Source organism: Lissotriton helveticus, chromosome 2_1 (genome assembly GCF_964261635.1).
Source record: "Lissotriton helveticus chromosome 2_1, aLisHel1.1, whole genome shotgun sequence".
Lineage (NCBI taxonomy): Eukaryota > Metazoa > Chordata > Amphibia > Caudata > Salamandridae > Lissotriton > Lissotriton helveticus.
In genome coordinates, this window is record NC_136059.1 from 1951011732 (window position 1) to 1951024123 (window position 12392).

Below are 12392 nucleotides of genomic sequence, written 5' to 3' on the forward strand. Positions count from 1 at the left end.
TTTGTGGTAGAGGAAAAGTAGTGTTTTTCTGACACAGTTTTTTCCTGCTGGAAAATGCAAATCAAAAACATTGTGAATAGAAATAAAACCAGTTGAAAATACTGTACCGGGAGAAGCAATTTGTATCATTTTTCTTATGACACTTAGGAGTCCATCAAAACTCCCATGCCAGAAAGTAAGGCACTAAAATAGGTGCTGCTGTTAAACATCAAAGAGCAGCCCTGATATGCCAGGGCCCTTCCAATAAGTAACTTATATCTCTGCACCAGAATAAGACAATTGTGTGCAAACATTAACAATCCCTGCATACAACTAAAAACAAACAGCAACGGGCCCACGTGACACATGAATATGCCCACCTTCAAGGTGTCGAAGGACTGTGCCATCATAAGATCAACACTGACAAAGTCGACCTAACATACCTGGCACTGATGTCAAACCATGATGAACAGCTTCACTGGACATGATGTTCTCCGACTTTGTTGTGAATGGTGATTGTCTGAATGTGTCTTCAGAAAAAAATGGGCTGAAAAGACATATTTAACTTTCAGTGCACAATGTTTAGAAATGCATTAAAAACAGACAGAACCAATTATATTCTTTATTTTTATAAGAACAATAGAACCAGTATCAATAAGCAAAGCCAGCTTCACCCACACACCTCCTAGATGGACAGTCATTTTTATTAGATGTACATAAATATTGTATTTCACTTTTATCTGCTATGAAACAGCAGACATGTGGCTTTTAGAGGCAGCTGAGCGAAGGAACTGAGGGTCAATGAGATTCTAATTATGTTCTACAGTTTATAGCAGAACACACTATTATCAATGCATCAGTGGCTAGACAAGAAGGTAATAACAACAGTTTAATATTACTGTGCACAGCAGCAAGTCTGTAGTGCACGGTATGGACATTAGACTGACAGGACTATAAGTTTGTGGTGTCTTAGACAGAGGGTAACTCAAATACATATTCAAATAGTTAGTTATCTGAAAGCAGAGGGGCAGGAATAGAAGAGGTTTTAGCTCATTTCTGAACTGGAGTAGAAACAGGAACAGTCTTTTGCAGACAAGGAGATAGTTCCAGAGTCTTTATGCGTATCAAGAAAAGGCCTGTGCATGGATCTTTTCTTTTTTGCACTTGTGATTTTAAGTCTGGCAAAGCTTTGCTCCCCGTGATGTGTGTCCCAGAAACTGGCACGTTCAGTATAAGGAAAGCTTAGCATTGTACAAGGCTTTGCAGATACTGCAGGGGATGTAAATTGAATCCTGGTTGTGAGAGGGAGTCGTGTAGCTCTCTTAGAAATAGGGTGAAGTGATTTTCTGGCTTATTTTAGTAACCCCTGATATGAACGTGCTCTTATACTGAAGTTGCAGCCTTCACCAGCAGAAAAGTTACATTTGTGTTATTAGTAACTTACTGCACATTTGGGGAACATTAATTATTTTTGTCTGTGCTCAGCTGAGTACTTAAGAAAAGGGGATGGAGCTCCTGCCATTTCAGCCCTAATTGAGACCCCCTTGTTCAGCCTGGAAACGAGTGCGACAGAACAAACAAAAGACAAACCAAGGAGAGAATGGGGAGGGAAGATTAGTCTCAGGCCTTCATATGTCGCATTTGCCTCTGAAGAATTCCAGTAACCCTTTTTCCCTATCAGGTTATGTGCCAAGGCCAGCACTTTAGAACACAATTAAAAGTGGTTAGAGGGAAGGGGAGCTCAATATAAAAGGCTGGATTAACAGGCCTGAGCTGACATTAGTAATGCAGAACAAGTGGAATACCGTTGAGCAAGAGGTCAACAAAGATTAGGTTTTGGCTGCATCTATTACCTGAGTAGGTTATGTCTCATTAAGCATTATCACTGTGAAAGGAGGAACTAGATCACACTGAGAAAGTTCAGGAAGGGAATCCATGGAAATTGTATTATTTTTGCCTAAGAGATCATCACCAGTCGCATAGTGGATTTACTTTCTTAAAAAACCCATATGACAAACTTTCAGAATAAAACTGCCTGGAATAAAAAACGATTAGCAAAATGCCCTGAATTGTTCACCGAAATAATCTTGCTACTTCGGTAGTGGAGCAAGGAACCTTTAACTTAGGTTTGAGTAGCCGTTACTTTCTTCAGGTGTAGTAGCCCTTGCCTACTGCTGATCCTCCAAGGCAGTTTGCAGTTGTAAAAGTCCTGCCTGAAAAGCTTGCTTATACCAGCAGTACCTCCCTCCTGTGTCTCCAGGGTGTAGAAAGCTGTGTAGCAGAGGACGCTGGTGCCTGCTTGGGACAAAATTACTAGACAATTCCTCTGCTTGTCCTTGTGCAATAGAGGAAGAGGGCTAGTCTAGGGAAATCCAGAGAACTAGCTGGAAGTGGTCACTTTCTCTGGAGTAGACCTGATGTAGATTGGGGGCCTCCTGTACTGTACCTGGAAACCATGGATTAGGGTCTGAAAAACCAGTCCTGGTGTTTTTAAAACCTTTTGGTAAAGCAACTGCTATACAAACATTTTAAGCAAAGCTGGGTAGCGTTACAAGTGTGCAAAGCTTGTAGAATCATTTTTAACACACATCTCTTTTAGTTTCAGTGTCAGAACAGTGACACTGCTACCCCCTATGGGCTGGATACAACTGTCTTTACCAACATTTGACACCTACATTCCATATTCTTCATTGTAGTGGCATATCTAGACAAACAGATGTCCTACAGTTGGTAATAAGCTAGGCTTACCAGTTCAAACTTTCCAGAAGGGGAAGGGGCTAGTTGGTTTTCGGTGTAAATAACGTGGCTAGGGAGGAGTAATCAATCTATGAAATGGTGTTCAGAGCCTCAGTGAATATGACTTTTATGACGTTGCAGTGTGGAGCTCAGCTTAGAATATATTGTTAAGATTGTTGATAGAGTCTAAAGATATGCTATTTGGTAGTAGATTTCTTTTTACAGTAAGGGGCATGTTTATGCAGATCGTCACAAGGAAACACAGACCCATATTTGGAATTTACTAAGCCACATAAAGCCACTTTGTGCAGTTCAGTAACACAAGGCATGCACCCACCCATGGATTTTGATGCCAACCACAGATTTACTAAGGTAAGTAAACTTGGGATTGTGCCAAAAACAGTGTGCATCCCTAACCTAGTCGCAACAAAGAGAAATATTTGTATTTCTTCTCGTTACACCCTTTTTATATGTGTGATGCATTTCGCAAAAGGTAAATTACTTTAAAGATTGTTCCAGTGCAGGAAAATACTCCTTCCTGCACAAAAACATTCCTGCTTGTAACGCAGGCACCCTTGCAGCATGACGGAAGGATGTCAGCATTCATGAAAGGCAGTACACTTTATGCCAGCACAGAGAGGGAGCAGACATGTGCCATATCTACGTAGATATAGAACATTTCTACTCTCTCTATTTCACACAAGGTAGTGCAACAACTTTGCTTACTGTCCTGCATTGCATGAATCATTAGTACATCTGCCCCAAGTGTGTGAGTTGTATCACACTGCCATGCACCAGTTCTCCCTCTCTATCTCTTGCACTCGCTCTCACTCACTTAACTTTTTAAAATGTATTTATTTTAACTTGTAAAAAGCTTAAAATAAAAGTGTAACAAAACATATTATAATAGGGCTCTGCACATCTCACTATTGGTGGAATTAAAGAGAGTGTCTGTGGTAATATACAACAGCAATTGGTCAATAATTCTGAATAGGAGGGGCAAATCATTCTAGTAACATTGAATAACATAACAGCTGGCATCAACAATGCACACTACAGTTTCAAATTCGGTTATACCAACACAACAAAATATTGAATCATATTGGTGATCCCTTTATTTGCTGATCTTGCTCAATGTTGTGATTTAAAAGGGGGTGGTGATGGACGGAGCATCTGAACCAATCAAACACTCACACCCAGTCAACAGATCTGGGTTTAATCCATCACCGTTCTTTAGCCCACTCTGCCACCCAAGTTCAGACATGGCCATATGCAAATCAGTCTGACCCTGTGCCTCATGGGAACAGTCCAGCCCGAACCGCCAAGCCATGCCTTCCCTGGACCGGAAACAAGCTTCCTAGGACCGGTTTCTGGCATTCCAGCCGTCTTCAGCCAGGCTTGCTTGAATCCAGTGGCAAAGTGAGCAAGGGACTCACGTCTGAGCATACCCTGCCTACTTATGGCGAACAAAGCGGTACAAAATGGGGTGGTGATGGATGGAGCATCTGAACCAATCAAACACTCACACCCAGTCAACAGATCTGTGTTTAATCTATCACCGTTCTTTAGCCCACTCTGCCACCCAAGATCAATGGAGGGGCACAGTGAGTTCTGAGTTCAGATACTTGGGGGTATATATCGTGAAGGAACTGGACAAAATCCCCCAGCTAAATCTAAACAGGGTGACCAGAGAAATTGACCGTCTATTTAGTAGATAGAGGAATCTCCCATTAACCATTTATGGTAAAATTAACCTTGTGAAAATGGTCATTCTCCCCAAGCTTACCTATCTATTTTCCACTATACCTTTACTCTTTCCAGACTGATTTGCATATGGCCATGTCCGAACTGGGGTGGCAGAGTGGGCTAAAGAACGGTGATGGATTAAACCCAGATCTGTTGAATGGGTGTGAGTGTTTGATTGGTTCAGATGCTCCGTCCATCACCACCCCCTTCTGTACCGCAATGTTGTGATTTGGCTGACATGAATACATAGGATGCTAGGTTTACTAAACAAATTACACTTCGTACCTTGTGGTATTGGTCAATTACCCACAATGTACTCTTCTTGAAGGCAAAGAAAGAGTCCAGCATTCTGCTATTAAATGGGAATAGTGAGACTCTCAACCTATGTTAACATGAGCACATTTTCTGATAGGGAATTACCATCAGCCAAACAATATAAATAAACAATAACAGTGCCACAAATAATTTAATCGAGTTCATGTCATTTCAATCTCCACAAATGTCTGCTTTAGTTAAAAATTCAGCAAAAATTCAATATTAGAATGTTGCTTACAATTTGATACTACATTTTCAGATTGTCATATAAAAAGACCCTTTCAGGAGGACAACCCCTGATAACTGCACACCTCGTATAAATGCAGTAAACTGATTGCGGCTGCAGTGTTTCGCCGCCCTGTCTATTTTAACCGGTAAGAGATGCAATGTAACTGAGAGAGCGCAAACTGATCTAAATGTATGAGTGTATCACACTTACCTGTAGTAAGCACAAATCATGAGGAGAAATGCCATGAGTGCTAGTAGTATCTGCAATTATATTCTGAATGTATAGATAATGTAGAGATTTAAGTAGAAATGGAACTAATACAGAAATGTGTGACACTATATGATTTTATTAGATGTGATTATTCCTGAATCCATGTCGTGTAGCTGCTAAAATATAAGATGGCATGTGGTTAAACGCAGAATGTGGTAGGCCTCAGGGCCAAAGCTAGAAGGTGTTTCTTTTCACGACATAGATTGAAATAATGTTTTGGCCATTGCATTAATGAGCCATGATTTATAGATGTGTTTACTGAATAATAGAATAAGAGTATTAACATGCTTAATTAATGAAGAAGTTGAATGCTATAATCATTATGAGAAATGCTGTAGGCTTGAAATGTTTTAACATTGATTTACACGTACATGTCTGGGCCGAGAAATGTTGCGAACCTTTTTGGAAGTCTATGAGAGTTGGGTTCTTGGCTGCAGATGTCTGTCTGCAAGAGAAAGGGAGGATCCGATTATAAATAATATGAATAGAGGTCTGTTCAGTAGACGGCCCAGACATGGAGGAGGGTTCCGGAATGTTTTAAGGGGTATCAGCGGGCCGGAGAAGAGTCTGAGAAGCAAGGTCAACTCCAACGTATGAGGCCCAATACAAAGCAGCATGGAAAAAGCCAGAAGCTACACCACGTGAGGGGCGTCTCATGAGGGGCGTCTCAAATGTTGTTGACTGTTTTGTATTAGGGACAGCACCCTTGGGTGGAGTTGAAGCAGATACCTGAGGACCCTTTAGAGAGCGGATGGGTAGGCAGAGAGGGGTCATGACTGGAGAACTATAGGTTTTCACCAAGAGACTAAGAGTGAGTGACTTCCCTTGGGGGTCATTCACTGCTGACACCTTTGTTAGGTTGGGATTTGGTTAAGTAGGGATACCATCTAGAGCAGGGTAGGGACAGCCTAACCTGTGTGTTTTCCTCCAACTTAAATGAAGGAGAGATATGCGTCAATGCTGATAGCTTTATTATTTTTAGAACTTGTGTTAGTAATTTCCGTTGCTCGTCTGAGGGCTTTCAGAGAGCACATGTATGTAGTTGGACCTGTGTATCTCGTGAATCTCATTCTGAGATGCCTGTATTTGCAGCTTATCCTATCCTTACAATAAACTTTTGAAAGCTAGAAGTTGTTTGTGATCTTTTGGAGCGGGGTCCTTTATTGGGTGAACTAGCTTGGTAACAGAGGCACTTTCTTCCTTCAATGACAGGCAACAAAGGTTCAGTCGACCAGATCGGGGTTTAGATCAATAGTGATAAGGTATCGATCAAAATCTCGCCCTTCCAGTTGGTAGCTATAGAGGATGGTTGCCTTCTTGAGGACGGTGACCTAGGCCAGGTTAGCTTACCCCAAGGCCCCTAGAAATCGATGATCGGAAGAACCGCCCGCCGAAGAAGATCCGGATGACGTGAGACAGAAAAAGCAGCAGTATCGGTCGAGAGTGAGTATAAAGGGTCATGCGTGTTAGATTGCGGTGTTTTTGTATTGTATCTATGTTGTAATGTCTGGCGGAGTTGAATGTCTGTAGAGTGACTGTGGAACAGGTTGTGAGCGCGCGCAACCGGTGGAAATCTTAAGTTCAAGGAGAGCTTAAGTGGTTCGGGTGTATCGGACACCCAGAGTAATTGTCAAATAGTGTGAAGGGGGTCATGAGGTACCATTGATCACCCGAAAGACCGAGATAGGGGGAACGTAAGAGTGAGTGCGTGAGTAACGGACGCTGGTCGGAGGTTACTGTGTGTGTAAGCAACCTATCAGAGAGACGATAGACATTTCGTCAGTTGTGTTGACAATTACATATAGACTGTGGACGTACAGTCGAGGGAAGTGACCGCTTGGTCGGAAGTAGTCATTTTTCGGTGTATGAATGGGACGCATGCATGACCGGGAGACGAGTTGAGAAAGGAGGGGTGCTGCTGCGAAGCGGAGAAAAGTGACGTCAGGAAGTGTCGCGCAGTGATTGGCTGACCGGAGAAAGACCGCGCTATGATAGGCCAGCTAGCAAAGACGTCAGAAAGTGTCGCTCTGTGATTGGCCGACCGGAGAAAGACCGCGCTGCGATAGGCCAAGTTAGCAAAGCCGCGACAGGATTGGTGGATTGTCATCAGGAAGTAAACAGAGTAGCGAGGCTGGATATTGTGCGCATAATTATGAAGTGTTTTAAATGGTTGAGAGCGGCGTTTAAAAAAGAGAAGCGGGGATCGTATGAAGGGGAAGAAGCCCCGCCGGAGGGTACGCCGGCTCGTTACATGGCAGTGAATGTTGGGTTGCATACGATCCTTTGGATATCAGAGTGGAGTAAGATTACGGAAGGAAATGAGGAACTGACGTTCCCGAAGTACGGGACGTTCAGATTAGAGGTGTTACATCGATTAAAATCAGTCATGACCTCAATGAGACCCTTGCCTAGACCGACCCAGTTTGAAGCTCTTGATGCATGGATTAGGGCAGCGCATGAAAAGAATATGAACAGACGACAAGAAAGGGTGAAACGATCGGTAAGGGCAGTGCAGGATGCCAGGTGGGATGCGGATGCTAAAAGATGGAGAGTGCATAACATGGAAGTAAATAAACTGTACCCGGTGTTAGAGGTGCCCGGAAATAAAAGCCCCCTAGAAGAAGATGATGAGAGCGAAACAGAGGACAGCCTGATAAACAGATTATTGACAGACAGGCCACCCCCGTATAATAGAGCAGGGGGGGAGGTCGAGCATAGTGAAAGAGAAAAGGGGGGCAATGCAGGAGAGCATGGACCGCTTCCCAGTTCAGAGTGGGATCCTGAGGCAAAGAAAGAGCTGTCCCAGCCTAGTCAGGTGCAACAGGTAGTCGGGAGGTTTGTGGTACAAAGAGCGCCGGAAACGGAGAGCGCCACATCCTACGCATTACCAGATGCACTACAGGTACCTGTTACCATAGGTCCTATAATATCGATATATGACCAAGAAAGAGCAAGAGGGGAAGAACGGGTACGGAAGGACAGAGAAAGAGCAGGGACGGCAAGGAGGAACGATACGATTAATTCCCCAAGTCAGATGCCGATACCAAGAGAGTGGAGCACCCCGATGCACACAGCAGGGGATCCAGGAGGGGACCCTGGGGGCCCTAGATGGCCAGTGGATCTGAGGGGATCTGGACGAAAATCCTTTCAAGAGCTAAATGAGTACATGAAGAAGTGGGATGAGGCAGTGGAGGCTCACAAGAGCATCATAGCTGCAGAAGCTGAAAGGGAAAGTCAGGACAGCAGAGCTCGGACTCACTGCGGGGCTGGGGAGAGCAACCCGGAGTGGGACGGGAGAGAGAGAGATAGTAGGGGAGTCACCCATTGGGCCCGGAGTGGGAATAGAACAGACCTGGAAAACGGGGGCCCCGGGAGTGGAGGGGTGGCGTGCCCAATACTCAGTGAAGGGGAGAGGAGAGCGCAAGAGTACAGAAACAGCTTTAAGTGTCCACACTGTGTGCCCGGCACCAGAGAACAGAATGGGAGTTGTGAGAGGTCGCACCATAGTCCCTGTGATGACGGAAATGAGCGCAGCCCAGGGAATATGGGGAACCAGGAAGGATCGTATCGGATACTGAGCGATACTAGGCAAAGGGAGAGTAGCGACCAGAGGGAAAATAACAGAGAGGCGTACGGTGAAAGGAGAGAAGAAGAAGAGAATGGGCAGAACAAGAGTGGGGGTAACAGGCCCGTGTTCCATCACCTTCCAAGATCGGATGGCCGAGCATGGGACCTGGAGAGATGGGAGCAAGGGAGAGCACTCATTAACTCTCCCGAGCCCAAACGTAGAGCTCGGAGTTGGGATGGTAGGGAGACCAGTGAGCCCCCTTCGAAAGACATATTGCGAGCTGAGATAAAAGCTAAGAGACTCGATGTCGCCAGCTTAAGGTCAGACCTGGATGACATGATAGATGGTACCCTGCCTTTAGAAAGAATGGAAATGTATGAGCAGGATGAAATACTGTATATGGCAAAGGACATCACTCGAAAGGCGAGAGCAATCCATGAGAAGTTAGTCGAACTAGCAGGCAAATATATGGTGGACCTGTCAAGAACCAAAGCATTACAGGGTAACCACAGGCTACATTACACAGATCGAGACCTAGATGAGAGGAGAACGATTGGGCTGAAAACGCACATAAGGGAACTGATCACTGGAATAAGGACATGGAGGGCACTAGATAAGTGGGAAGAGAGGTGGTCCAAGAAAGGGACCGTCAGGAGAAGCACGCTTGGGACGACACCAGGAAGGCTGCAGGGAATAGAAGCATACCCTTTGCGTGAAGTCGCCAATGGGAACTATGTGCATGTCCCTTGGAGTAGGGGAGATTTAGCTGCTTTTACCACCTCCTTCCCCAAATTGCGGGAAAACCCAGTGGAGTGGTACAAGCAAGTCGAGAGATTTGTAAAAATCTCAAAGGTCCTATGGATAGATCTGAACACGCTGTTCGACATTGTAGTACCAGGAGATCTGTGGACAGCATGCAAGGTTAGCGCTGAGTGGCCCACAACGGAGCCGGAGAGAGATGCTAAGACTAATGGGCCGTCCGAGATTGTGATGGCAAAATTCGAGAGAGTGATGACTTGGCTGAAAGAGAAAGTGCCAATGCAAGACATAGATTGGGTCAGAATAGACCGAACCAGACAGGAACCCAAAGAGACCGTCCACGAATATTACGAGAGATTGCTGAAGGCGTTTAAACAGTATAGCGGCCTGGATGTAATGGATCCAAAAGACATAGGGCAATTCGTGTCCAAGTTCGTCCTGGGACTGAGACCGGATATTAGTTTAATGATTCAGCAACACTCGATTTGTTGGCAAAGTAAACCCCTAGACGAAATACTGAGGTATGCCAGGTACTGCTGTGATGAGATAGACTCCAAGGCTAAGAAACTAAAAGAAAAGTTGATGGTGGTACAGATGCAGGCAGCAGGAAAGGGGGGACAGCAGCAACAGCAGCAAGGAATAGGTACAGGAGGAAAGAAGCAGTACAGTCAGAACAAGGGCAATGAGGAGAGTTCCACCTTTAGACCCAGATTAGACATAGCTGCCTTGAAGAAAACGACTAGGTGCCACCAGTGTAACGAGGTGGGGCATTGGAAACGCGAGTGTCCCTACAATGTAGAGATAGGAGAACAAGAGGAAGAGGAGGAAGAGGTCCAGAGAGCGCCTACGAGAGGGGTGACGCCATACCAGGGAAAGGTGCTCAAAGGGGGGGGGGCTCCTCCCCGAGCCCAGTTCCCGCAACCTCCCCGAGTAGGGAATATGGGTAAGACCTATAGACAGATGCCCCTGTTTGTAGAAGGAGAAGAGTGCTATTATGTGGACCCATTAACCGGACAGAGAGTGGAAAGAGAAGACTGCACCCTCGGGGCAGCCTTGGAGGTGGACCAGAGGGGACCCTATGTCGAAGCAGAAGTAGCAGGGTGCCCCACGACCTTTCTGGTGGACACAGGAGCCACTAGATCCACGATCAGATCAGCTGCAGTTCCAGACCTGCCCATGTCTGGAGAGACCATACAAGTGGTGGGGGTCGCAAACAGGAGAATAACCAGCCAATTGACAGAACCGGTACAGGTGAAAATAGGGAAGTACAGCGATGAGCACCAGTTTGTGGTTTGCGATTCAAGTCCTGTGTGTCTGCTAGGGAGAGACCTGTTGTGTAAATTGAATTGTACTATATACTGTACACCTCAGGGAGTGGAGGTATTGACCAATGATGATGACGCAGACTTCAAAGTTGCAAACTCAAGAATATGCGTGGAGCTGTACCCTACTTTGACAGTAGATGAGCTCCCCTGGGACTTGAGAGAGACAGTGGCACCAGAAGTATGGGACTTCACTGGGGAAGAGATTGGATTGGTCAAAGGGGTGGACCCAGTGAAAATTGTAGTGAAACCGCATGCTGAGTTCCCAAGAACACCCCAATATAAATTGACTCCAGAAACGATTGCAGGCATAAAGCCCGTGATCGAGTCCATGATTAAACAGGGAATACTGAAAGAAATCGTGGGTAGTCCATGCAACTCCCCGATTATGGGTCTGCAGAAACCAAATGGGAAATTTCGGATAGTACAGGACCTTCGAAAGATTAATAACATAGTCGTTTCGTGTTGTCCAGTGGTACCGAATCCATCAGTGATACTGTTTCAGATTCCATTCCAAGCTGAGTGGTTCACTGTGATTGATCTTTGTCAGGCTTTCTTTTCGATCCCTCTGGACGAAGAAAGCAATTTTCTTTTCGCATTTAAGCTGGAAGGTCGCGTCCTAACATGGTGTCGTATTCCTCAGGGGTATACAGAGAGCCCATCGATCTTTAACCAGCTTTTGAAGAAAAATCTTGAAAGTCTAGTGCTGCCCCAGAAGTCAGTTCTGGTCCAGTACATAGACGACCTCCTCGTGGCGTCAGAAACAGAAGAAGCTTGCAGGGAGGACTCCATTGCTTTGTTAAATCACCTAGCTGCCAATGGGCACAAGGTGTCCCCGGGAAAGTTGCAGTACTGCCTGACAGAAGTGCAGTACTTGGGACACAGAATAGAGAAAGGCAAACGAAAGGTGTCACCAGACAGGATAGAGGCGATCATGAAAATGAATGCGCCTAAGACACAGAGAGAGGTCAGGATGTTCCTAGGGATGGTGGGTTATTGCCGACAGTGGATCGCGAACTTTTCACTGAAAGCAAAGCCCTTGCAAAAACTGACGCATAAGGAGGTGAGCGATCCGGTACCATGGGACAAAGACTGTTTGATGGCATTCCTACAGCTGCGAGAGGACCTGTGTCGTGCTCCGGCATTGGGAATGCCTGATTACAATAAACCATTTTTGCTTTACTGTTGTGAGAGAGAAGGTTGCGCGTTGTCTGTGTTAGTCCAAATCCATGGGAATGCCCGTAGACCAGTTGCTTATTTCTCGGCTACTTTAGACCCAGTAGCCGCAGCGTTGCCCGGATGTCTCAAATCCGTTGCTGCAACGGGTGTCAGCATTGAGAGATGTGAAAATATCGTCATGGGGCACCCGTTAGAGGTGTGCGTGCCCCATTCTGTTGAACTGTTGATGACCAGGACCAAAACACAGCATCTGACCAACAGCAGGCTCACGCGCTATGAGCAAGTTATT

The 12392-nt window shown here is 45.4% G+C and overlaps 1 protein-coding gene across 3 annotated transcripts in view; it reads right to left on the reverse strand.

Moving 5' to 3' along the window:
- The window catches only part of ZNF827 (zinc finger protein 827), a 635524-nt gene that overhangs the window by 118884 nt on the left and 504248 nt on the right, over positions 1-12392 (reverse strand). For all 3 annotated transcript variants that reach the window (XM_078676888.1, XM_078676891.1, XM_078676890.1), the window contains exon 8: positions 423-526. In XM_078676888.1, coding sequence (XP_078533014.1) covers positions 423-526 — 104 coding nt within the window. The remainder of the gene's footprint in view (positions 1-422; positions 527-12392) is intronic.